The 27,421-nt window shown below is 38.3% G+C and overlaps 4 protein-coding genes across 4 annotated transcripts; all 4 read left to right on the plus strand.

The window, feature by feature from the left end:
• Positions 1-81: 81 nt before the first annotated feature.
• Positions 82-3,029, plus strand: hspb2 (heat shock protein, alpha-crystallin-related, b2). The gene is made up of 2 exons (XM_046839817.1): positions 82-419; positions 2,181-3,029. The coding sequence occupies exons 1-2, from the start codon at positions 326-328 to the stop codon at positions 2,594-2,596; spliced, it is 510 nt and encodes a 169-aa protein (XP_046695773.1). The 5' UTR covers positions 82-325; the 3' UTR covers positions 2,597-3,029.
• Positions 3,030-4,378: 1,349 nt separating this feature from the next.
• Positions 4,379-10,452, plus strand: zgc:193711 (uncharacterized protein LOC569781 homolog). Its single transcript, XM_046838486.1, has 4 exons — positions 4,379-4,556; positions 7,132-7,181; positions 8,526-8,551; positions 8,875-10,452. Exons 1-4 carry the CDS (start codon positions 4,525-4,527, stop codon positions 9,196-9,198), a joined length of 432 nt encoding a protein of 143 aa, XP_046694442.1. The 5' UTR covers positions 4,379-4,524; the 3' UTR covers positions 9,199-10,452.
• A 438-nt stretch (positions 10,453-10,890) lies between these two features.
• fkbp6 (FKBP prolyl isomerase 6) lies at positions 10,891-15,515 on the plus strand. The gene is made up of 9 exons (XM_046839370.1): positions 10,891-11,113; positions 11,639-11,756; positions 11,853-11,942; positions 12,922-13,124; positions 13,561-13,680; positions 13,893-14,090; positions 14,827-14,936; positions 15,016-15,093; positions 15,230-15,515. The coding sequence occupies exons 1-9, from the start codon at positions 11,033-11,035 to the stop codon at positions 15,249-15,251; spliced, it is 1,020 nt and encodes a 339-aa protein (XP_046695326.1). The 5' UTR covers positions 10,891-11,032; the 3' UTR covers positions 15,252-15,515.
• Positions 15,516-24,515: 9,000 nt separating this feature from the next.
• Positions 24,516-27,128, plus strand: fzd9a (frizzled class receptor 9a). Its single transcript, XM_046838538.1, has one exon. The coding sequence runs from the start codon at positions 24,938-24,940 to the stop codon at positions 26,702-26,704; it is 1,767 nt and encodes a 588-aa protein (XP_046694494.1). The 5' UTR covers positions 24,516-24,937; the 3' UTR covers positions 26,705-27,128.
• Positions 27,129-27,421: the final 293 nt, after the last annotated feature.

The following is a 27,421-nucleotide window of genomic DNA, read 5'->3' on the forward strand; positions in this document are numbered from 1 at the left end:
ATCTTAAACTATTAGATACTCAATGTAGAAATAGTCTCCTACACACTTCAAATCTCTTCCATGGCGATGACTCAGGTGGTAACCCACTAGGAGTGTCCAGTATCACTCAGCATCTGCCCCCTGTAGGCCTTGCCGTACAGGCATGTGTGCCACAACCTATTTCTAGACCCATTTATCACCCCTGTCCAGTCACAAGCTCACAGTCTCTTTGCCCTGCGCCCTCTCCGTCTCGTCTCCCTTTTGTATCACTGTCACAATTTCTGAATAGCCAGAAGGCTCTATTTCCTCTTTCTTTTACAAAAGGATACCTGCATTACTTTTCAGCATGACTGACCGTACGGTTCCCCACGCGTATCCTATGAGCGTTAATTACGAGATGTGCACTCCTGCTCGGATATACGACCAGAACTTTGCAGAAGGTAAGGGATCCATCAATAGAAATCCAGCTTCTCAATAAATGAAGCAACACAGAGCTTTGGGAAAGCATTTGGCTGAGGTTTTATTGTGTATCTGCAAAACGTGAGTTGTAAGATGATCCAAATATATCAGCATTTTAATGACATCTTTTGTTTAAAAGCTACGTTTCAGAAACTAGTATTCAGATTAGAATATAAAACAATGAAATTTGACATTGGTATAGAGAAAAAATGCAGCTGCCATACTTCTACATTATCACAATAAATATCCTGCTCTAATACAATGTCCAGCCAACTTAAAGAAGACCCGAATGGCACGTATAAACACAAAGGGATCAACAGCACACGGGCCAAATTAAACAATAAATGCCTGAGCGGCCATCCACCATGTCAGTATATTACACAGAAGTGAAAAATGAAGCCTGAGCTATGAGCTATATATAGAATTCTACACGTGACCACATTGAAATAGCTTGCTAACCAGTGCAGATTGGCATATCCAAGTATATTAATCCCAATAATGAAATATTTTTTTATCAAACCCATAATATAAAACCAAAATAGAAACCACTGGAGTCTGAGGTCCTGATCTGAGGCTGGCAACACTGATTTGTAAATAGATATGGGGGTTTCCAGAGTCGTAAGAGGGGCCAGATTTTCTATTTGGATTGTGTTGTCAGGCGAACAGTATGAGAGAGATACTTTACATGACTATTAAATCTGTCGATACAGGATAAAAGGCTAATGCCAACTTGCTAACTGAAAGGTGTCGTGAGCAAGAACTGGCAGTCTCATTGCAGTGAATCACAGTTTCTGCGGCAGATGCTTTAGCTCAGCTTATGCAACATCAGCATGTGGGTAAAGTATTTCTTCATTTGGCAAAGCTTCTTGTTTGGCAAGATGAAATTATAACTCCCGACCTCATCCATGGACTAGTAAGGTATGTGTGGAATGTGCTACTCAGGATCAAACCTTCAAAACCAGCAAACGATCGAATCGTGTGTGACAGACCAGGTTAACATATTTAGCATTATCCTTTGGGATGAACTACAGAAAGTCTAGTAGATTGTTTTGAATGCCCGGTCATATTTCCATGCATGTTACAGCTACAGTTATCAAATAATGGGCTTAGAGAATTATGCATATTAGGGATGGTAAGATTTACAGATTCGGTGCATTGGCATAAAATGTGACGCATCGATTTAAAATGTGTGCATCGAATATAAGTTGGCATTTATATCATAATGCATCTTTAACATATTTGAATGAGTAAAAAACTATTTATTTCTATCTGATTAGTAGATGCACTATATTTTTATTATTTAGAAAGTAATTTGTGACCAATATTTTATATGTAAATTGATTTCTCCCCCCAAAAAAGTTTCTCAAGTGCATTCTCTCGTTCTCTCCTATGTGCACGTGACGGATCACAACATTACAGGTCACATAGAATATATATTAACATGGCAGAGGTAGAGCTGGAGGCAGAACAGGAAAATGACCTTTTTTTTGCACTAGAAAGGTGTGTTTGTGTTTAAAAGTCAGAAGGCACTAAATTTATAATTTGCTGTCTGTCTGAACAAAAGAAATAAAAGCGAACTATCTGTATCATATTGAATTGCAGAGCATCATATTTTTTTCCCATTTTAGCCGCTTTATATGTTGGCTATGCAGCAAGATGCGAATCACATTACCTTATTTATGGAAATGTACATCCCTAATGCATAATATTTATTGTACAAGCTCATTTCTATCTCTACACAGCGCTAAGTCCACAGGATCTGATGGCTCCGGTGCTGTACCATGGATACTACATCCGTCCTCGTATCAACAAACAGTTGGAGAGGGGCTTTTCACAGGTGGACAGCGAGGACGACTGGTACCGCGTTCTATTAGACGTCTGTCAGTTCACACCGGACGAACTGAGTGTGCGAACCGTAGATAACCTCCTGGAGGTGACTGGAAGCCATACGCAGAGGATGGACCAACATGGCTTTGTTTCCAGAGAGTTCAAGCGCACCTACATCCTTCCTATTGGTGTTGATCCACTGCTGCTGCAAGTATCTGTATCTCACGATGGGATTATGTGCATCCAGGCACCAAGGGAAGTCCAGGATCTGGAGCCGAAAATCAATGAGCTCAAGATCAATGTGGATAAAAAAGGACGGAAAAGATGCTAAAGTGGAAAATCAAAGCAACACCCAGCACTTGACCAGATCTTACATCCTCTTCACACTTCCCCATGTAGACTGGGTGGGGATGTTTATACATGACATGATTTTTTTATTATTATTTTTATTTATTCAAACGAAAACCTTTGTATCCTACAAATGTTTGTACAGCTACGATTTTTAGATTTGATCAAGGTTCGGTTTGGATTAAAAAAAAAAAAAAAATGTGTTCAGTCGTCCAAGTGAAAATGAAATTGAAATCACATATAAAATGCAATATTGTGCATTGTACCATGTACTGAGTTTAATGTATTTAAAATGAAATAATTGCTCTGGATTTAGGGATATTTTAATCTATATTTATAATAAAAGATATTTTGTATAAAGTCACCCATTTCAGAGAAATGTACCTGAAAAGATTATTTACAACTGCTATGTAAAAAGTTCATACTTGTCTGACTAGACGGTCATAAAGCATTATTATTATTATTATTATTATTATTATTATTATTATTATTATTATTATTATTAAATCCACATGAATAGTGTTTCTTTTGTACGTGCCTCTCATACATTAGAATATAATATAGAGTAATTGATGGAAACTTAATAGAAATGTCAGTATGCAGATTTTCTTGTTTTTCCTGAATGAAGACAAGTTTCTTTGAAATCTTGTCAGAAGACACCCCCACCTCCAACAAACCAAAAAATAAATCTGAATGCGGTTCAGATTACAAAAAAAGTCAAAGTCCTTTGTATGGTTACAATTCCAATATAAATCGAGGAGTGTTCACAGCACCTGGCAATTTTAGAAATAAAATTGTTTTAATGCGGTGCTAGTGACTCTAGTCACTGCCACCTCCCATCTCCTGAGCTTGGTGTCACATCTGATAGGGATTCAGCACCCAGGTTTCCTCCTGGAGCCCAGGTTTCCTCCTATTTATGAAAAAATGTTTCATAAATTTTTTATTTTTTTAAATTTTTTTTAATTTCTTGTTTTCTCGTGATTACGGCTTCATTCTCTTGTGATCTCAACATAAGTTTTCTTTTGATCACCACATAATTTCAAACTCATCAGCGATCAAAGTAAAAACCAATGCGATCATACATGACGCTGCCTCTAGAACATGCTCTTATGCCAAATGCACAGAAAAATTAAGGAAGGAATGTTTATGTCGAGATCTTGAGAAAATGTAGTCGCGTTCACAAGAAAACTTGTGTCAAGATAACGAGAAAGTGTAAAAATCTAAAAGTAAAAGTTCACGAAAAAAAAATGCCGCGATCACAAGAAAATGTAGTCGTGTTCACGGGAAAACAACTTTTGTTATGTCGAGATCAGGAGAAAATGAAGTGGTGTTTACGAGAAAACAACCTGTTATGTCGAGATCGCGTGAATATTAAGTGGTGATAACGAAAAAAAAACAACTTTTGTTATGTCGGGGTCACTAAGAATTAAGTTGTGTTTACGAGAAAACAGCTTTTTACGTCAAGATCGCAAAATTTAATCGCGTTGAGAAATGAGAAAAGGTCTGTCGAGATCACGAGAAACTTGTGTTCTCGAGAAATCAACTTGCGGATCAGGAGAAAATGAAGTCCTGGTCACGAGGAAAGAAGAAGTGAAAAATATTATAATGCATGGCTTCGTAGGACTTCTGGAGTTTAGGATGTTTCGGAAGAACATTTATTGATACTAGATTTCATTTTATTTTCTGAAATCTTTCTGCCCACATGATCCAAATGAAAAGAGGTTTATTATATACAGTAGGTTTGCTGGTTAAACTTTGACTACCAATGGTAAGGTCACAAGGACAGACGTGGTGGTGTTCAGTTCACCTGCTCGACTTCACTTCCCACTGAGCAACACGGAAATGAAGACGCTGATAAAAAACAGGAGCTGCTCACTGGCTGAACTCTTCAGAAAACCATGAGCAGCAGCCATGGGCAACAGAGTCACCAATACCTTGGATAAGTAAGTAAACCAAACTCTACCTCCATTTATTCATTTCTACAATATATTTGATTTATTCATTACTACATACGGTCTATAAAAATTCGATTATCACTTATATCAAGATAAAAATAAACCGGATAAATCGAGTCTAAACAGTGTATACAGTATTATGGCAGGACCGATTGCATAAGGAAACAATTTTTGAAGAAATATCGTATACCTGCATATTGTAACGCGTATACTATAAATCAGTTATTATTAGTATCACAATTTTTCGGTTTTTATAACCGATTATTGATTTATTGGATGAGATTTGCGTGGGCAGTGGACAAGGAAGTGACAAACAACCGCACCAGGATCTTTAGTTCACTGGAGCGAACAGCAAAAACAAGTACAAATGTAAGCCTTATAATAGAATATATACGAATATAAATATTAATATAAATATAAATGTGTTCTGGGCGGGGTTTTTGTCCCTTTTGTAAACCGGAAATAACAACCACAGTGTTGACACATTGTTCAAAGTCCGTCCTATACTACAGCAAACTGCACGCTTGTGTACAATGCTGTATATTAAAAAAGTACAATATTTAGGGGCGTGGTTTATCCGTATTATGACGCAACAATGGTTTGATGAATGGGCGCGTGAGATATTCCGCTTTTTATTATAGGAGCATGATATGCACTGGGTAAAATAATGGAGGGCAAATCAGTGCTTTTTTGGGGATAAAAATATTTGGTTAAAGCTATAAGTCCATGTAATAAAATAAAACCCATACTGATTTCATTTAATCCTTTAAAGGAGGCTTGAGGATCCACCCATTTTGACCAGTCACGTCATTCATACATCTCTATAAAGTGGTTTCCTTCTGAACTGTTCTACATTGTGGCATAATGTACACTTCAGTTTTCTTTCTAATCTTTTAACTGTACACCAGGTTCTCTATTTGTTTTGTTTTTTTCAAAGCACAATTTTCTACATAGGTACAGTGTCAAAAGTTTGGAAACATCTATGGACTTTTATCGTTTCCTTTGACAAAAAAAAAAAATATATATGTTCAGATGTTCCAGTGTATTTTCACTGAAAAGTCCTCCCTTAGCATGATTAACAGTTTTACACACTCTTGCCATCCAGGCAGTTGCTATCTCCAAAAGTTCAGCTGAAATACTTCGCCCTGCTTCTTCTAAAACTTGGAAGGTGTTTTTCACTAGTTGGAGATTTTTTTCTGACTTTGTGATCCAGTACGCCCCAGAGCAGTTTAATAGGATTAAGGTGGGGTGCCTGGGCAGGTCATTCCATGATGCATAACACTATGCTAATAATGCTTACAGAGCTCAGACTTGGGCTTCGGCTCTTTGTCTACTTGTATAGTGAAGTCGGTTCCAATGAGTTGCAGTTCAGACAGAATTGTATGCCGTATTGTAGTATGAATTGCTGGCCATGTTGTTTTAGTACAGTACGTTCTCCAAATAAAAACAGAAACTTGTGCTATATGTTTTTCATTTAAAGTCTACTGTTATTGCCTAAGGTGACAGTTTAATGAATATCTTCAAATTGTTAAGTTTGTTGCATATTTTAAAAAAATAACATGCATGTGTCTCCCAAAAACTGATAAAAGACTGTTTCCATACTTTTAAAACTGTATTCACTACAGAATATTTCATGTTGTAGGTTCATTCCAATTCCAGAAAGCAAGGTGACATTGATTCAGTTGTAGTTTGATTAATGCATTACCATTGATTTAATGCTGATTCAACATTGCTCTGCTATTTGGGATCCTGGATATCGCAGAAGTTTATGACGGATGAATACTGAGGAATGTCTATTCTCGAATTGAAGTTCAGAGTTTATAATCAAAAAATGGATGATGTATAGCTTAACATGACAGCCAGGGGTTATTTTTCCAATTAGAGCAGAATTCCTCTTTTATCCCAGGCACTAAACTGGAACAGTCTCTACCTTGCAGAGTGCATTCAGAGGACGAGAGTGTATTCGAGATCCTTGGTGTCAGGAGGGTGTTTGTAGAAAACTGTTTTATTTGAAAAAATGAACGGAGAAAAGATCATGCTTTTGAATGTTCGTATACTCAACTGACTCATTTCTCTTTATCACGGTCATCTGTACAGGAGTCATGCCAAACCACAATAAACCCCTGTCCTTTTCAGAATGAAGTAATTCATCAATGGATAGTTGACATACAGTATGAAACAAAATAGTGAAGAATGGAAAGAGAAAATCTTCAAAGCTCTGAACTATCAATCTATGATCGCAACTTTAAATGTGAATGGGAGTATTATTGGAATTTCTATTTTCCTATAGTTCAGAGCAAAACTAGACAATCGCAGCTGTGTCAGCTTAGAGTCCCCACACATGGACGACTGCATGCAGACTCTCAGACTCTCAAAGTAGTAATAAGAAAGAATAATAAGTAATAAGAAAAAATCTCAACGATGCTCTAAATTCGAGGGCCCTGATTTGGGGGTCATTATTAGGTTTTGGTATTAAAAAGGATATCTGACCTAGACTCTATGAATTTGATGAGCTACTGAAAGGGGAATATGGGCTTATCTATGTTTTGCTTATCTCTCTTAGGTGGGGTTTAAATCCAAGGAAGTTGAGTCTAAAGCGGTCAACGAGGAAAGGTACTGTCTGAAAACCAGTCATCAAAAATATATCTTTATTATGAATACGCTATAAAGATACACTATGTGGATAAAATTATTGGGACACCCGATTTTTCACTAAATATGTGTTTTTTTTTCTTCTTCAAAAAGTTAAAGGCACACAATTGTATAGAAATAATAGACCTAAACCTTTTAAAGCATGACAATGTCCCAAAGCCAGCTTCATAAAGATATGGGTTACATAGACTGCTCTTTGGTCTGCTCGCTGTTTAGTCAATTTATGCCCTTACCTAAGTTTGCAAGAAGACACAGGAATGCAAATTTAATACTGTATGTACAGTATCATCTTGAAATTGGATTTGTTGCAGAAAATGGGGCCAAAGTGGAAATCCAATGTAAAAATTGGAACAGTAACTAGATGAAACGGTATAAAGACTCAATAACAAATAATAATAAGTGTCTTGTTAAATAGAATAATTGTTTTGGCCTTTTGTTTTTCTCAACACACCCAAACTAATTATGGGCTTATTGCCAGGTTCAGGTATGAAGGTAATTTGAATTGGAACACAAGGTTAAGGACTAATTCTAAGGAATGGATTGTGAGCATTAACATCTGTGTCTGGTACCATGACTGTGTCTGAAATGCACTATAGTTCTACAATATGTACTTGTAGCCTAGTTGGATTTCATGGTGTTATAATAATTATTGTATAGTTTTGTACACTTTTCTGGCCACAAGCTTCAGTATTTTTTAACACAAGATTCTGTGTTTCCAGAGTGAATAGTTCAATGCGATTCATTTTTAAACGTTACTAAAGAATGTTTATAAAGCAGTTTGTGACGTGTGAATCTTGAAAGTGGGATACAGTAAAATGCCTTTGATTGGTTGGTTGCAATGTCTTTTAAATGGCATCTTATTAAAGTAAGGGGTTTCTTAGCTGTGTTCATTGGGTTCTGTGAGATATGTCTAATAAGGTCATAACAACTCAAATGAAAGACTTCATCTTGTTGACACTTTTGAATCATATCTTATTTGATTTTCCTTCCAATTTCACTAAGTACTTCCCAAGCAGTATTAATACATAAAGCAAGATAATTTTTTTTTATTAAAAGTACACACAGAACACCATATGAAGTCCAGCAAATACTCCCCCAACAGCTAAACCAGCAATTTATCAGTGTGGGTGTGTTGGATAAAAATGTGCAAAACACCAAAATGTGCAGTAATGTGAAACTGTTATGTTTTACCTCAGAATAAATATTCACTGTACTGTATTCATGATAAAGACTTTCTTTAGATGGTGCATTAACTTTGTTGATAAATCCATAACAATTTTCTTTTCTTTTTTTTTTTCTTGTCAGCTCCACCTGCAGCTTCACGTCATCAGGTATGTATTTGTTAAAAAATACAACACTGTAACTGTAGAACATTTAGAAAGGCATCTACCAAATGCCATAAATGTAAATGTACTCACACCAGACTTATTGTCATCTTCTATTTGTTGAGACTTGTGAGCATACTACAGTATAGCTGGGTTTAAAATCCTTAATCCTCAAGTAAACATTATTAAACATTTCAGAGTAATTGTTGAAATTGTTTATTTGAACCAATCAGATGTTTGGATTTATATGGTTAAAGGATTCTTATTCTAGATCAAGCCCTTTCCCAAAGGGTCCACAAAATAGATTCTAATGCTCACTTTTGTATTAGAGCCTCGATCCCCACATATACGACAACGTGCCGGTCGAACCCGAGTATGCCCAAGTGAGGAAGAAGAAGACGACGAGGAATGATTCTGATGAATTGCACTATGCGGAAATTCAGGTGCTGCAGTCTGAAAGCTCGAGCAAGCAGAAGACCCCGCCGCCCAAAGACTCAAGCACAGAATATGCGACCATAGACTTTCTGAGGGGCATGAAAACGAAAGAGACTGCAAAGCCTGCGGATTTACTTATTCCACCTGGAGAGCTTCAGGGACTGATGGTTAAGTCTAAAAAGAAGAAGAGAGCTTCCTCGCATCGGGTCATGGTTTGAATAAATGATATATAAAATATATATATATATATATATATATATATATTATAATGAGTATGTGCATAGGTGTGTGTATATGTATGTTTGTAATGTTTGTAACTCAGGATGATTTTCCTTTTAAAGAAAGATCAAATGTATGCTATGCTTGTTGCACATTAATCCTAATGAAGTGTTTCCAAGCCTCAAAGCACACCAAAAAAATGTGAAGTAACAAAAGCAGCGTGATGCTCGTTCTCGCGGTCAGTTGATTTCATAGTAACAGTTGTGGATGTCTACTGATCCTATCTATTATTCTATACTTCTTTTGCATAATATATTCAGCTCTTTTCACGCTGAAACCCATAGTTGCAGTCATCTAATCTGTGTTCTTGGTTTTGCTCTTGTTGATGGGACACAGCTGGGTTAAATGGGCTAGCAGGGCTAAGCCTCTGTTTCCTCAATGATAAAAAGACATCAGTAAGATTTCAATTTTGGTGTCCATGACAGATGATTTGTCATTAACAAATGTTTTAAGGTAATTTTATTCTTTTGGAGCCAAGCCATCAATGGTTTTGAGAACAATTACACAGAATGGTATGAAGTATAAAAAACTGGACTCAGACTGTAGAGTCATGCAGCCCAGCAGTCACAATCATGTTTTACACAGAATGAAGATTTTCATTTTGTCTCATAGTGGTGATTGAGGAGACAAATAAGGAATACAGTTTCAGGCATAGTAAACATAAACAAATGGGATTATTTACTTTATCATCCTTTATTTGTCCTCAGAATGCATTTTGTGGTGCACTAAATGTTGATAATGACTGCAACATTATAATAATAATACTATTAATAATCTCCTATATACACATATCTCTTTAATAGTTGTGGAAATAAGAACACAATTTTCATGAATTAAAGATTAAAGACTGAACTTCTGTCTTTTTTAGAAACCAATAATATTCGATTACTTCGGTATATTACAGTGTATTTCTTTATAAATCCGGGAGTTTTGAGCTTATTGTCAAGTTTTAATCATGTCTTTAAGTCAGAAGAATTTAGCTCTATACACATGAATAGGGACCAAATATGTACATTTGCTGCAGGTTTACAATGTTTTATTAAAAATAAAAAAAAAATAAAAACAGAAAGAAAGAAAGAAATTAAGTCTTGTTGATCTGTATGGATTTTTATCTGGTATAAATGTGCCATTTTTCTTGTTATAAGAGAAATAATTATTGTTATAGCTGTTGTTAATAAAAAATTTAAAACAAATGTGTTTTTTTTTTATGCTTTTACACCCAGTGTGATGGATGAATAGATGGACGGATGGATATTAAGTAAATGTTATAAATATTCTTTAAATGTGATTATAGCGCCATCTTCTGGTAAAAGGTAGCGATACAGCATTATATCCTGCTTAAAAACCACCACATGAAATTAATAATAATAAAAAAAAACCCATTCAATTCAATAATGATAATTAAAATGAATAAACATAGTGTTTATTTAATGTGGGAATTTCCATATGTTATCTTTTTCTGTAGTATGGTGACCAGGTTTCTGAAAACCTGAAGCATTAATTCATCATTTCATTATATCAATTTCTAAAAGACTTGTACTTCCGGTTATGGACAAATAAAGACAATATGAAAGTTAATTAATTATAAAAAGAAATGAAAGTAAAAATAGTGTGACTTTAATGTTGGTTTTCCACCTGAGTGTGGCGCCCCAGTGTTTGTACCAATTACAGACCACCTTCACCTTCCCTATTAGCTAGAATTTTCTGAAAATTAGCTAAAGTTCAAAGAAAATAATAAAATAAACAAGCAACTTGGATTAAAGTTAAGAAATCATGTCCCTGTCGATGAACGGTGTCTCCTCAAGAGTGATGCAGTTTATAGACCCAGAGGAGCGTCATCGAGCTGGAATACAGGTAAACAAACAAACAAACACAAACAAACAAACACAGTCAAGCTAGCTGCTAGTCACTTGCTTATTGTCTAGTTTGGTCCATTTTCATAATTTTTGCAACTGTTTTAGCCAGTGGATTGTATAATAACCATCTCTGACCTATTTAAAGTAAAATTTGGAGCTAAAGTTTAATTTAATGCACATGTTAGAGGAAATTGTACAATATGGCCCCCAAAATGAGCCACTGCAAACAAGAAAGGGTTCTTCTTCTTATTTTATCTATTTTTATTGAATAAAATACATTATATATATTTCATAATACCATTTGTTTATGTTGTGTTTTTTGGCAGCATAGTGTCACAGAGAGTAAAAGCTCTTCCTGAACATAAACGAATAAATATGCATACGTGTGTGTGTGTGTGTGTGTGTGTGTGTGTATATATATATATATATATATATATATATATATATATATATATATATATATATATATATATATAGAATATCTTTATACATATATATTTTTTTGTCTTTTGTCACACCGTAGATGCCGTTCCAGCGTCTCGCTCGGCAAATGCAAGACGTTTTGGGTGATGGAGGAATTCTCAAGGAAGTGGTACATGAGGGAGAAGGTCCGCTCGTACCCAGAGACGCTTCGGTCAGCAGTGAGTATCAGCCACTACGTCACTGCCACTGTGAACAATAAGGTCTGTCTGTTCTGTTACCAAAGTTAACCTTCGTCACGTTCATCTCGTTAACAGTTCACTTTTCGGGATTCTTGGAGTACTCGGATCAGCCCTTTGAGTCGACGAGGAGCTTTAAATTTCCCAAAATGATGAAGCTGGGAAAAGGTAACTGTCTTGATCGTTATGTTTGTGTAAATAACCAAAGACAACGGGATGTGCTTTCATGAAAATGGTCAAAGTGTTTATTTAGAATAGAAAAATACATCTGTAGGTAGGTTTTATATCTGCAAAACAAGTTCCTCCGTTTACCTGGATTATAACAGCTATAAATGGTCATTCTACTTACCAAACTCTTCCTTTCTCTTCCTAAAGTGTAGTTTACAGCTTTAAGTAAATTCTTTAGGTCTCCTGACAGAAGATAAAACCACAGAACCAACAACCCTACACTTTTAATCGATTGGTGTCACATGCCTGCTGTGCAGCTTTGTGCTTTAACCAGCCTTACTACAGTATAGAAATTATAATGAATTACTGAGAACTAGAGCGCGACCGATTAATCGTTTTTGTAAATTAATCAGCACCGATAGTTGATTGCTGGAATTACTGACTTTCTGGAAAAAGAACAAACCTATAGTTTTTCCGGGTTGTGTTCATTGCTGGATCAGCTGGGAATTTTCCCTGTTATTACGAGAGCGGCCTCTAGAGGCAATGTGCTGTTTGTTTTGCAGGTGAGACTGCACTCTGCATGGAGTACGCTATATTATATTAATCAATTAACATGTATAATTATATTTATTAAAATAAATGATATACTCATTTATTTTCTTTAGCAGATTGTCATGATTTTAGATAGATATTTTAGTTTAAGTGTTTTTTTTTGGTTGTTTTTTTATCCATTAGTCATTTTTTATTCATTCATCAGTTGATTAAAAGTTGATTGACAAGTACGATCCAACCTAGCTATCGGTATCGGTAAAATCCATCAACCTTTAATAAAAACCATGTAAAATATAACCATGTGACTTGCCTTGTAGCTGGAACCACTGCCATGTTCACTGTGATAACGGAGCACGTGGTCCTGAGGCTGGTTATTTTTTTCCTAAATCGCAGCAGAGCAGGTGACCTTTTACATTTTGTCAATCAGACATGACTGTGTGGGGCCTCGACATCGGCCTGCGAACCATGAAGAGAGGAGAGTTCTCTCGTTTTCTCGTGCAGCCCAGATATGCCTATGGAGAGATGGGCTGTCCTCCTGTCATCCCACCGTGGGCCACAGTGCTTTACGAGGTGCAGGTCATCGACTATCTTGACTCGGCCCAAGTGGACGAGTTCTTTGCACTTTCACCAGTGAGTTTTGTCTTTTCGATTCATTGAATAAATCAGTTTCTTTCTTTAAATGAAGTTTATCATGTCTTTTTAAATGTCTTTTTGAATGGCAAACATCGGTGGTCCTTGATGCCTCATTGCCTCTCCCATGTTAAAACTGATTAAAGGTCGTTCAGTTCGTATTCTCAACCTGTTATTTAACTGCCTTAATGATGATTATAATATCATCATATCTTGGATTGGAATCTGTGTCAAGGCAGACTGTCATTTCTCAAAAAAACAAAAAAAAAACAAAGATGTGTATCATGTTCCACTTTTAACAAAATCATTTACAACAGCTTTAATAAGTCTGTTTCTAAATGAAAAAATTAAGTTTCTTCTTTTTTTTGTACTTGCAAATGTTCCAGGTTGATGTGATACACAGTAAAAGTGCTGATTGTTCAAAACTGTTTCACAGGAAGAGCAGAACTTGTCTCCTCTGTCTACACTGCTGAATGTAGTCGACACGGAGCGGAGCTTCGGAAACCGCTGTTTCAACCAGAGACGATACGAAGACGCCAAAGACAGATACAAGCAGGTGGGCTTAGGGAATTTTTGTGTGTGTGTGTGTGTGTGTGTGTGTGTGTGTGTGTGTGTGTGTGTGTGTGTGTGATTAAACAGTCATTTTAATTTTAAAAGAAAAAAAACCTACATATTCAATAGCACATATCTGACAAAAAAAAAAAACAAAGACCAAAACCAGGTCATGATTCAGAGTCGACCGTCTGCTTCTTGTCTTTGTCACTGCAGGCCATGACGTTGCTAAGTAACCGCAAGCCAGCAGACGGAGATGAGAAGAGACGTGTGGAGGAGGCGAACCTGCCCTTCCTGCTCAATCTCTCCCTCACTTACCTCCGCCTGGAGCGACCACACAAAGCCCTGCAGTTTGGCCAGAGGGCTCTGAAGATCAGCCCTACAAACACCAAAGCTCTGTTCCGCTGCGGTCAGGTCAGGGACTTGCTTACATCACTTCCTGTACAAATCATTCTCCACGATTCGGGTCAGATGCTTAGCTGGTTTGCTTCTTGTCAATAGGGACACCTGACTTTTCCAGCCAGATGTGCACAAAATCGAAAGCGCACGACCGCAGTCGGATGATTTGAAAAACTTCCTTCACTTGAACTAGGAGACTCAAACCTGTTTCAGCATGTCAATGCACAAAGCCATCAATGAAGATCCATGAGGATCTGCTTTACATGTATTAGAGAAGATGATCTCCTGCTATAGAACTCCAACCTAACTAGACACTTGTGGGATAAATTGGAACACACCCCGGCCTCCAAACGTCAACTCCACACTTTTGTGGCTGAATGAATCTCCACAAAATCCAGTAGAACATTTTCCCAGAAGAGTGGAGGCTGTTATAAGAGCAAATTGGGACTCGGTGTGGAATATCTTCATGGAGCACAAACCAATCTTATGCTCAGGTGTCCTCAAACTTTTATAGAGTGTATTCGAGCCACTACAAAAGTTGAGATGTCATGTACTTACACTATTATATATTTTTCTGTCTCTGAAGGATGTTGAAAACAGCTTATTGGATGACTAGAAGTAATGAATTTACTTTATTTCTAAATTTCAACTTATTGAACAAATTCAATCATCAATAATTACTCTAATTCATAATTACGAAATGATCAATCGCTGAACTAATAATTTTTCACTTATCGTCTATCTTCCACAGGCGTGCTTGGAGATGAACGATTACGAGAAGGCACAAGATTACCTCGCCATGGCTCAGGCCAGAAAGCCGTTTGACACAGACATCAACAACCTGCTAAGGAAGCTGGCACTGTGAGTCGAATTCTGCCACATGGAGCTCTATCGATTTTGAGAGGAAGCCTAAAACTTTTTTTTTTTAATATGCTTGCAGTTCTTACAAAGAAGACCTGGACAAGGAGAAAGAAATGTGCTCCAAGATGTTTTCTGCTCTCAAATCCAAGAATAAAGAGTGAGTAGTTTGTAATTTGTAATTTGATAAACTGACACAAGGGGGCAGTGTTATCGCAGATTTACATAATGTGTACTTCACAATAGGTTCTTCTGTAAATATTTCACATTTTTTATTTGCACTTCTATTTTTTCAGTGTTTCGGGATTGGAAGAATAGAATAATCAACTATGGAACTCTATGTGACTGAACTGAAGTTTGTTTTTGGTAATTTCTTAGTTATTGTTGCCATGTTTTCTACTAATTCAGCAATCTGATATAGGGCTTAAGTTTGAAAGTAATTTCTTTTTATTATTAATGTTGTTTGTTTATACAAATAAATATAGATTTTTTTTTCAGCATAATCTGCAGTTTCAGACTTGTATATTAGAATACTGCATGAGTTTTTTTTTTTCCATGTCAATACATATTTTTTTGTTGAAATTGGTAAACATGCCTCCTTTTTCTACACCCACAATTCCTCATTCTGCTTATTCCGGCAGGTATTGTTCACTGTTTTCCTGACATTTGACACCAAATAGTGAATAAATATATTCACTATTTATATATAATATATATATTAGGGCTGTCAATCAATTAAAATATTTAATCACGTTCAATCGCGACTTAATCGCACATTTATATCTGTTCCAAATGTAAATGTACTTTTCACATCTTTAATAATCTAATCAACATGGCCATGGACAAATATTGATGCTTTATGCAAATGTATGTTTATTATTAGTGAACCAAACTCAACACAGAGCACGAACACAAAATATTCTTGTAAATGTTTTCAAGTAATTATAGAGTTTTAAATGACGTAAATCATCAGGACAAAAAACGAAACTTTATCTATGTTTCCACACGGACGGTTTTAGTTGCCGGATGTGCGCATCATGGCGGATTTTGGTGCCTGATTTGAGACTCGGCGCATATAACTTGTAGAACTTCTTTTTTTAATGAAAGGATGCAGGTTTTGCTTTAGAGTTTGGAGCATGGCTATGGGGAATCGTGCTTGTAATAGTTTAGTTACATTCACATTTATGGCATTTGGCAGATGCTCTTTTCCAGAGCGACTTACATTTTGTCATTATATACAACTGAGCAGTTGAGGGTCTTGGTCATGGGCCCAGCAGTGGCTGCTTAGTGGTGCTGGAATTTGTACTCACGACCTTTCAAACAGAAGTCAAACATTAAACCACTGAGATGCCACTGCCCCTTTACATTAGTGAGGTCAGGTCACGATGTTGGCTGAGGAGGATGTTCCTGGGAGCTTGTGTTCGTCCACTCCGATCCTAACACACCCTGTATTTATGGCTCATTTTAACATGTTGCATAAAATATGTTTGGATGTGCTTACGTGACATTTCCTTCAGTTGAACTAGGAGGCCCAGACCTGTTCCAGCATGACCATGCTCCTGTGCTGCACAAAGCCAGCTCCATGAAAATGTGCCTTACATGCGTTGAAGTGGAACATCTCCTGCTACCCCTATTGAGCACCTTTACAATGAATTCTTCATGCTGACTCCACCCCAGGCCTCCTCACCTCACATACATCAGTACCTGACTTTACTATTACTTTTGCAACTAAATGATTTTCTACAAATCTCCACCAAATCTAGTGGAACATCTAGAGTGGAACATCTAGTGGAACAAGAGTGGAGGTTATTATAACAGACTAAATCTGGAATGGGATATTGAAAATGTTGGGATGTTCACATATACCAGCTTGTTAAGGCACCCCAGGAGCAGAGGAGGTTAAGAGGCTCAAGGACCCAACAGTGGCAGTTTGTTGCCTCGTCTTCTGATGAGTACACCAGAGCATGAGGAACTAAAGTGAATGCAGTGTACATAGACATCATGTGTTTAACCAGCCGGTGTCCATATATTTTTGGGCACAAAAAGTGTCAGAAGGTGCAGTGCAAGCAGCAGGACAAATCACAGTTTAAAACCCACACACTTGTTAATTTGTACGTTGTCATTTCTATAGTAACAGATAATTCAATATACGGAGTGCTAAAGTTTCAGTGGTTACGGCAGAGGATTTTGATTGAAAGTTATAGAAGGAGTCTCCAGTGTCAGCGGTTAGATTTTGACATTTATTGTAACAGACTATAATAAGAGTCCCTGAGTTTGTTGAGGCAGCTTGTTGCATCCTACAGTACGTGCGGACGATACCATCTTTAAAAAACGGATGCATTAGATAGCGTTGGACCTTGATGTCTCTGCTAGCCCTGGCACGCCCTTTAAACAGAGGCTTGTATGTCTTTTCAAACTGAGGAACCTCCAGGAGAAGGTTTGATCTGATAAGATGGCGCTGCATGGTGTGTACACACACACACACACACACACACACACACACACACACACACACATTTTTCCCAGCCACTGATCAGTATAGACACTTCCATCAACCAGAGCATGAATACAAGACCTCAGCGTAGACAGGCTCAAATGTTCACTATGGCTTTCGTCTGTATTTTATACATACTTTTTAATACATAAAATTGTATGTTCAATGCCTCAGAGTGTATTTTGCTACATGCCGGCGAGTTCGTTTGGTGCAAAAAAACGCAGACGATTGAAGAGTAAAGCGGAAAGGAAATAAAAATCATAGCTCTTAAATCTGTTCGGTGTGGCAGTTAATATGATTCATGCACCAATAACTTCAGCAAACGCTGCTTTCCATTTACTCCCTCGTCTCCGGCCTGGCAGATCAATGCCCTATTCATATCATCGCCCCCGACTGCAGGAGCCTGGCCTTTCCTTCACCTTTAGTGCTACAGACATTTTCTCTCATAATATCCCTTTTTTTTCTCTCAGCATTAAATGTAAAGAAAGACGTGTTTGGATGTTCCTCTCTTTTTTTTTTTTTTTTTGGGGTCTGATTGAAAACAATCTAGAGTCAAATTTAGAAATTTCGTTCAGCCCATTTTTTTTCTTCCTCTCATCTTATCTGTTGGAAAGGCTACATTTCAAGGCTGCTCTGTATTTATTTGTAGTAAAAGAGAGAAATGTGTGAGAAGCTCACAAGAAGGGCTTTGATTTAATTTATGGGGAAAAGTGTTGTTTTTGTTTCGAGGAATTTTAGGGAATGTTTCGAGAGTGCTGACGGTTTAATGGGATATGCAGAGGCACCAAGTAGGGCACAGTGCTTCTTTGTTAATGGTGCCTTGCTCGAGGACTTGTTTATCCTGGCCTGTGTGACGCTCCATGATGCATTGACAAATAGATGGAGTTGTTCACGTCAACAATAAATTGCAATGGAGTCTTCTTAGAAGTATGTGTAACAAAAAAAATTATATAATGTAATGAACATGAATCGTATATAAAGTAACAAGACGTATGTGGTTCTTCCCCCAAAATGTTACCACAAAGTGAGTGAATGCAGGAGAATGAAATTTTCCCCTCACCTGCTACCAACTATGGAACCCAAACCTGTTCCAACATGATAATGACCCTGTGCACAAAGCCAGCTAACTGAAGATGTGCTCTACATGGGTTGGAGTATAAGGTCTCCTGCTAAAGAAAAAGGGTTTATAACAAAATGATTTCCTATACAAAGCTGTTTTTGGGCTCCAGAAACGGAAGAGGTTCAATCCAGATTTTTCTTAAATAGATTCGAATTTATTTACTTGCATAAATAATAGCTGTGATGTTCACAAAATCCTGCTGGCACCAACAAAGGGTGTTTGCGTGGAAGAAATGTGTGTCTGATGTTATCTTCATCTCCATAAAGATAAAAGAATTGGGAGACTGCCATCTTTGCTGCCATCTGAAGCATGCATGTTGTTGTTTTTTTTTATTCTCGTACACGACTTCTATAGTCTTCCTCCCCACTGTTGCTGTTTTTCTTTATGGGTGGTTTCATTTATTTATTTCATTTAGATTTTTTTATTCAATTTGGTCGTCGTCTTCATGTCTGAGTTTGCAGCATAAAATCTTGCCATTGCCTCCTCCTTTCGGGTGGCTCTTTAGGGTGGAGTTGAAAGCCCGGTCTCCTGTCAGCGCATACGCACTTTTCAGCAACCCTGTGTTTGTTTTAATTTACTATAATTCCTTAAGAAGCCACTCTGCACAGAAGAACAAGGATGTTATGTGGGTGCCTCGTCTTTTGCCAAACGTGATGCTGTTTCTTCCTGTTTTGTCTTCCTGTGGATGACATCAGTTGGTGCTCTGTGCTTGTAAACCAAATGTTTACGCTATGACCCATGGGCGAACGTTACAAGGGCTAAAGGTACAATAAGAGCGGGATGGTGGAAAGCAGAGGAAGTTTATTCTGGATGTCGAGCGTGAAAGAGAGAAAATAATCAGTGGTAGGGTAACGTGATGTAGCCTGACGCGTCCTGTTGAACGTCATAATATTAATACTCATTGTTCTGATATGACCACCTGCCTAATATTGTGTTGGTCCCCCTTTTGCTGCCAAAACAGTCCTGAGCATTAACAGCATGAACTTCTTCATTCTGTTGGATCGGACCACACGGACCAGCCTTCGCTCCTCACGTGCATCAATGAGCCTCGGGCGCTCACAACCCTGTCGTCGGTTTACCACTGTTCCTTCCTTGGAGCACTTTTGATAGATACTGACTGCTGCAGACCAGGAACATCCCACAAGAACTGCAGTTTTGGAGACGCACTGACCCAGTCGTCTAGACGTCACATTCTGGCCCTCGTCAAGTTTTTTAAATCCTTACGCTTGCCAATTTTTCCTGCTTCTAACACGTCAGCTTGGAGGACAAAATGTTTACTTGCTGACTAATAAATATATCCACCCACTAACAGGTGCCATGATGAAGAGATAATCAACGTTTTTTTACTTCACCAGTCATAATGTTATGCCTGTTTATTAGCATGCTAATATAATCCAGTGATTTGAATTTGAACCAGAACTGAAAATCAGTCACAACTGTTGTTGCAGACAACTTCCCGTACTTGAACCTGGAAGCTGTACTTTTTGAAAGTGCAACTCAAAGATGGATCCAGAACTGGCAGGTCCATAGGCAGTCCTCCAAACACAATATTTGTTATAGTGCAGGAAACGTAGGTCAGTGAAGATCCTAATTTTTCGGGAAGAAAATTTTAAGTCTGTGTTTGCTCATGGAGATTACTCTCTTTACTGCTTCGACTCTTCAGGACGTCAATCAAAAACGGGATTTATAGTCAGTTCAACATCTTGTAGTGTAACAATAACATATCTAGTAGATCTACATATTGAACCATACAACATTTAAATTTCTCACTTCAGCTGAAAACATATGCAGAACTTATTCATTGCTTGTTTTCAGTTTTCCCCTGGAGACACAACTGGATCGATTCCAACAAGATACCAGTTGACTGCTCCAGCCGTCTATGCTGTATTAATAGGACTCGCTAGGTCAACAAGAGTTGCTGGTAACCCAAGCTGGGGTGGGGAGGCAATGAGTTAATGCTGTCCAATTTATTTTGATTAGCTAATAAACTCATCTTCCATTCCAGCTGTCCTTCTATCCCAACTGTAGATGATTTGGTCCCAGGTGTGACAGACAAATGCAACTTCCAAATTTACTTGGATTTATTTGGTGCTTGCTGTTACAGCAAGATCGAATCATTTTAGTGACTTGATGATTTGAATCTCATCCATCAAGATAAACAAATCGTATTTTAAATCATTTCGTACCTTTGATGAAAAAAAAATGAAATGTTACATTTTCGGAAAGCAGATCCCCAACATGTCTATATACATAAACTTTCACTATAGTTCCAATAATTCATATATATATATGTATATATAACTACATAGCTTCTATGGGAGTCAAGTGGCAAAAAAACGAACGACTAGGATCAAAAGGCTCATGAGATAAACTACTCAATTCTGTTTCCTGTGTAATGCACTGCATAGTGTCTATGAGAGTCATGTGATAAAAGACTCGTACTAGAAGAGTCACGAGATGAACTACTCAATTCTGTTTCCTGTAAATAACCTACACAGATTTTGCTATGGTTTGCTCATTCCTGGAAAATGGAAGAATCACTCTTTGAGACTGAGTCACATTTAAGACTCATTCAAAGTGAACAAAATTGTTCATGAACGACTCGTCACTACAAGACAAGGCAAGCATTCTTAGCTTGTATGATTTTTTATTTGGGTGCAAGCTAGAAAGCCAGTTGTTTTAATAACCTTCAAAAGAAAGAACAAGAGGCATCAGGCCTCTTAGACTCTAAGCATGACTATGACTTTTCATCAAGTAATCGTTCCGTATGTCTGTTACTCATACTCGAATGGCATTACCTAACCTTCTTGTCTGTAAATATGAGCGTGCGTCTGTCACTTTGCTGAAACCCAATCAGAGAATGACAAACCACCACCCGCTGTAAGCATATCTGATGCAGAAAATCTTGGCTCCTCGGGTTCCCGCGAGAGACTCAATCCAGTGATGCCGACGAGCTATGGGAAAGCACGGGAATATGATGTCCTTAAGGACTGCAAGGCATCTTGACAATGCACCTCAATCCAGCCCTCACTTGAAAACAGCTATGATGGTCCAGACAGTTGGGATCAGATGGCCGAGATAAAACCTTAAAGGGGAATTCCATGCAACCATTCAGTTGTAAAAATGTCAACAAACAAAACAAGATACATTTTTAACCTTTTATTTAATACAAGTAGTTTCATTTTCTCCATTAAACAAAAAAACCATAAGATTAAATACAATGTTTTTTTTTCATGGATTGTCCAGTTTAAACAGAGCACTTTACATGGAGCAAATTGAGCTTGAAGCCTTAGCCATTTATTTTCATAAAGTGTTTGCTTTCCTTGGCATCGCGCACTGTGCTCATAATTCTGGACGGAGCTAACATGGTACTGAATTGACTCCAGTGCCAGAGAACCAGAGGCGTGCAAATGATTCGGGCCTCCGACGGTTATATTGGGAATATTCAGGATGCCTATTGTATGCGATCATCCGCAAATAGCGCCATTGCTGTCAATGTGGAAGAACTTTCCTTACTTTTAATTTTTGACTTTCTCTTGTTTACCTCAGCTTCTATCTAGAATACACACTGTTTTTGTAATCTAAGGTTATACTTCCTGCTCAAAAATTTCACTGATTCTCAAAAAACCTGCACAAGAATTCTCTTTTTAAGCTTCCGTTATGAGAACATTATAAAAAGGGCACGACAAGTTAACACGCTCAGAAGAATGCCAGCCAGATAGCCATGGACTTTGTCCAAAACCACAGCCATTAGGTTTTAGTGAAACTTGTACTGGCTGCATCATTTAGTCACAAAACTTTTTACTGCAATACTCCAACTATGACAGCTCCAGCCAAATCTATTCTATTTCCATTGATATTTCCCTGTGCAAGTTCAACATTTGCATAAAAAAAAAACGAGATTGTTTTTTCAAGAATACGCATGCTGTTTCTCACGTTCTTTTTGCCACCGATTCATCTGTTTAAACAGGCAATTGACAATTGAATTCCTCCGATCTTAAATTAGGAAGTCAGGGCACTCCAGGGCAACACGTATCACATTTAAGATAAGAGAATAGAGAGGCATCGTGGCCCAGGCGCTTCTGTCCTCACAGTCAACCCACACTGGAGGATTGCCAGCAGGTACTAATGGGGGCAGGATGGCATCGATGGCATACTAATGGCATTGAGCTAAGGATGAACCTTCAGGGTTGTGTTTGGGACGAGAACAAGAATTCATATGGAAATGACACTGGTGCGGCCAAACAACAAAAAAGAGACAAGGCTAATGGAACGGGTGAAATCGGAGTCGAGGGTTTTTGTGGAAGCACATCAATGCGAGGGGAAAAAAACGAGCTTGCGGTAGGTTGCTTTAACATATAAAACAAATAAGTAGCATTGTTTGGAAAGACTAATGGAAAGTTTTGTTTTTTTTGGTACCACAGAGAGAATCTTAAATGCTGCTTGGTTCATGGCCACTAGATGGAACAGCAGGCTTCTGCACTCTGGATTAGCCCCTTCATTTCCACATACACTATATACTGTACATACACTCTATACCCCGCTACCAACTAATCATTTTATTTTGATTATTTTTTATAAGTATTTCTTTCTTTCTTTTTTATCTTATATTTCACATCTACCTTTCATTCCATTCCCAGTGAATCAATTTCCTATAATTATACAGTATATGTGTAGTCACAAGCTGACTTCTTTTAGCATTAAGCTTGAAAATGGGTTCATTTCAAGCGAATGTTTAACAAAATATCGAATATTTAAACAATAATACAACCTAAAACCCTACACTTTATTTATTCATAAAGCAGTGTCTGTATTGTGACAACTCCTTGTTAGCGGCTAATTTGTACACCATGCTAGCTAACATTTGAGAGGAATCATTCTTAGCCTTGGGTGATATTTTCCACATTGTTTCACATTCAGAAATAAATAGACTTTAGTCAATTAAAAATTTTGTTGTTAATGTATATTAAGTTTTTGCATGTAGTGGTGTTTCAATTAGCTTTTCGTGTTAAATTTTCAGTGATGTATCAGTGGTGTTAAGGTTTTACTATATTCATGTTATTAAGCGAAAGATGTATCCTTCATGCTACCACATCCATCCATCCATTCATCCATCCATCCATTATACTTTTTTCTGGCAGTAAAGCAATGTGGGAAAACAATACTTAAAGCTAACAACACCTTCACTATATTAATTATTATTGGTGTTAAGGTTATACTATATTCATGATGTTAAGGGAAAGATGTATCCTTCCCTTCATGGTACCACATCCATCCATCCATCTATCTATCTATCTATCTATCTATCTATCCATCCATCCATCCATCCATCCATCCATCCATCTATTCAACTTTTTTCTGGGAGTAATGCAATATGGTAAAACAATACCTAAAGCTAACAACACCTTTACTGTATGATGTATGATGAGAGGGCAAAAATGTTTCCTTTATGGTTCCACATCCATCCATCCATCCATCCATCCATCCATCCATCCATCCATCCATTTTTCCTGAAAGTAAAAAAACATTTTGTGCATTTTGATTTTTGTATGTATTTATTTATTTAAGAAATGGATTGATCAAGGATACTTGTCTACTTTAGAGCTTGCTGTACTGTCGTTCTGTCTTTGTCATTTGTTTTATTATTATATATTACTGTATTTCTTCACATTAATTCAAGCAGACCTACAGTTTACTTCCTAACAAACTAGCGTTGTTACTCATTGTGCATTCGTTCCACTCACTCACACACTTTGTCTCTCTCTTACACACACACACACACACACACACAGCTCTATTTACACTGGAATATTACTGGCCATATAAATGGATTCTCTCTCTCCGGGCAATTGTAAGCATGCGGTATTTTGGCTGAGAGCTGTGCACTAGGAGGAGTCCAGGAGTCCCGCCCAGTTCGCCAGGACACAGTTAGGGAGAGAGAGAGAGAGAGAGAGAGAGAAGGAGGGAGGGAAAAAAAGCCAAAGATCAGTCAGAGAGAGGAAGAGATAAAGAGAGGGAGCTCTCTGCTGAGAGAACACTGCTGTGTGGTTTATCTAGGCTGCGACGGGCACAAGATGAGACGAACACGAGACGGGCACACATTTATGGTCTGGAACGGAAACAAGCGTGACACGAGGGGAGAAACAAAATCTTGAAGCACACGTGCACTTTGCTTTCAGTCTGAGATTCTTGTTCGGAGAACTGCTTTTGGAGTGAAGAGGGTGAAGTGTTTCACCGCGGAATGTTATTAATACCACGAACAGTACAAGCATACTTTGCATTCAAATTTATTTTCTAACATGCCTGGATTCAAAACAGATACCCTTTGCTGTTCACTGTTCATGACATGGAGAACTTTCTGAAGGCTCTGAACGAGTTCGTCTGCTAAGGATGCATTGTGGGACTTTTACACTCCGTGCCATCGCCATGGCATGTCAAGTGGCTGTTTCAATGGTGCTCCTGTGCCAACTGGTGGTTGCCGGGTTCTCGCTGGAGATCGGAGGTTACGAGGGTGATTGGGGCAGACCAGCAAAGTGCCAGCTGATCACCATTCCTATGTGCCAAGGAATTGGCTACAACATGACACGGATGCCCAACATCATGAAATATCATAGTCAAGAGGAGGCAAGTATAAAACTCAGCGAATTTGCTCCTCTAGTGGAATATGGCTGTGATGTACATCTCCGCTTCTTTTTGTGTTCTCTGTACGTGCCGATGTGTACAGACAAAGTGTCCAACACTATCCCGGCATGCCGACCTATGTGCGAGCAGGCGAGACAGAAGTGCTCTCCTATTATGGAGAAATTCAATTTCAAGTGGCCGGATTCATTGGACTGTTCGAAGTTGCCAACCAATAACGACCCGAATTCCCTGTGCATTGAGGCTCCAGAGAATGATACGGTGCCTGAGACTAGGAAAGGGGAGGGAATGCTGCCTGTGCCCGCCAGACCCAAGCAGGCCAGCAGCAGCCCTGGACAATCATCTGGGTCTTGTGAAAACCAGGGGAAGTTCCAATATGTGGAGAGGAGCAAGTCGTGTGCGCCGCGATGCACCCCAACTGTTGACGTGTTCTGGTCGAGGCAAGACAAGGACTTTGCTTTCATCTGGATGGTTGTATGGTCTACACTTTGCTTTATCTCAACTGCCTTCACGGTCCTCACCTTCCTCCTGGACCCACAGCGCTTCCAGTACCCCGAGAGGCCTATTATCTTCCTCTCTATGTGCTACAACATCTACTCTGTGGCATTCATTATCCGCTCTGTGGCAGGAGCCGAGAACATTGCCTGCAACAGGGAAAACGGACAACTTTACATCATACAAGAGGGCTTAGAGAGCACAGGGTGTACCATAGTCTTCCTCATTCTGTATTACTTTGGCATGGCTAGCTCCATCTGGTGGGTCATTCTCACACTCACCTGGTTCCTTGCAGCCGGCCGGAAATGGGGACATGAAGCGATTGAGGCACATAGCAGCTATTTCCACATGATCGCCTGGGGCATCCCGGCTTTGAAAACCATAATCATCCTCACCATGTGCAAAGTGGCAGGTGACGAGTTGACCGGACTGTGCTACGTCGGCAGCATGGACACCAGCGCTTTAACCGGGTTTGTCCTGATCCCCCTCTCATGCTACCTAATCATTGGCACCTCGTTCCTCCTGACTGGATTTGTCGCTCTTTTCCACATCCGTAAGATCATGAAAACCGAGGGTACCAACACCGAAAAGCTGGAAAAGCTCATGTTTAAGATTGGGATCTTCTCTGTACTTTACACTGTCCCAGCCACTTGCGTGATTATCTGCTACTTTTACGAGAGACTCAACATGGACTACTGGAAGTCTCGCTCCCTGGAGAGCAAGTGCGTCTCGTTTCCCGGACGAAGGATCGAGGACTGTTCCCTGGAGTCTTCAGTGCCCACTGTAGCCGTGTTCATGCTGAAGATATTCATGTCTTTAGTGGTAGGCATTACCAGCGGGGTCTGGGTGTGGAGCTCAAAGACTCTCCAGACTTGGCAAGCCTTGTGCACCAGGAGGTTGTCGATGAGGACGACGCACAAGCCGTGTCCTAGCATCAACTGCAGCTCCCACTGCCATTACAAAGCCACTTCATTCCATGCAAACAAAACTGACTCATGCACAGACAGTCCTACAAGGGTTTGACAAAACTTTTTGGCACTTTGAACAATTACAGACAATTTTAAAAGCCTGCACTCGGCAACGAAAGCATTCTAAAGCTTCAGCCGGCAAGTTTTTTTTTGGTGCAAACTGAGATGTAAATACAGACATGTTCAAGGCAGAAATGTTTATTTATTACCGCTATTTAAGTTGTCAGCTTGCCACTAAATGCACTATACTGTACATATAATTGCAGGTGCTCTAAATAATAGAGTGTAAGGATGAATTGTATGTATAGAAAAATATTTTTGGGATAAAAGAACAATAAAAATCATATATATATTTTGCCAATGACTTCATTTAATTACACTATCCGATCCTTGTTTTAAAAAAAAAACGTTGCGGGAGTATTTGTAAACATTTTCCAAATTATGCTGGTTTTCCAGGAACAGATTGGAAGCGAGCTCTACATTTCTTTCACAAATGCTTTCTTTTGTTAGAACGTTTAGAGAAAATGGATTGTGCCCATGGTGCTCTTTTGGAACAGCAGATCATATTTCTTACTTCTTAATGATTAAGTGATCTAAAATTAAGTAATGCAGTGTTGTGAGTTTAATGCTACATTCTATGTTTTTATTAGTTTATATAAATTTCATACCCAGTTGTAACGCTTCTCAAATTGCACTTCAAATGAGCTTAAAATGTTAGCTTATTTGGTATCCATCTGGAAGCTGCTGTCACACTTTCCTAAGTGACAGGGCC

This window comes from Silurus meridionalis, chromosome 25 (assembly GCF_014805685.1).
Source record: "Silurus meridionalis isolate SWU-2019-XX chromosome 25, ASM1480568v1, whole genome shotgun sequence".
Classification (NCBI taxonomy): domain Eukaryota; kingdom Metazoa; phylum Chordata; class Actinopteri; order Siluriformes; family Siluridae; genus Silurus; species Silurus meridionalis.

Bases quoted from the DNA above. Each gene is read 5' to 3' on its own strand.
- fzd9a (XM_046838538.1), top strand. From the start codon at position 24,938: ATGCATTGTGGGACTTTTACACTCCGTGCCATCGCCATGGCATGTCAA.
- hspb2 (XM_046839817.1), top strand. From the start codon at position 326: ATGACTGACCGTACGGTTCCCCACGCGTATCCTATGAGCGTTAATTAC. The intron at 420-2,180 runs GTAAGGGATCCA...ATCTCTACACAG, and splicing joins CGACCAGAACTTTGCAGAAG to CGCTAAGTCCACAGGATCTG.
- zgc:193711 (XM_046838486.1), top strand. From the start codon at position 4,525: ATGGGCAACAGAGTCACCAATACCTTGGATAA. The intron at 4,557-7,131 runs GTAAGTAAACCA...TATCTCTCTTAG, and splicing joins GTCACCAATACCTTGGATAA to GTGGGGTTTAAATCCAAGGA. The intron at 8,552-8,874 runs GTATGTATTTGT...CTTTTGTATTAG, and splicing joins CTGCAGCTTCACGTCATCAG to AGCCTCGATCCCCACATATA.
- fkbp6 (XM_046839370.1), top strand. From the start codon at position 11,033: ATGTCCCTGTCGATGAACGGTGTCTCCTCAAGAGTGATGCAGTTTATA. The intron at 11,943-12,921 runs GTAACTGTCTTG...TTTGTCAATCAG, and splicing joins AATGATGAAGCTGGGAAAAG to ACATGACTGTGTGGGGCCTC. The intron at 14,091-14,826 runs GTCAGGGACTTG...TATCTTCCACAG, and splicing joins CTCTGTTCCGCTGCGGTCAG to GCGTGCTTGGAGATGAACGA.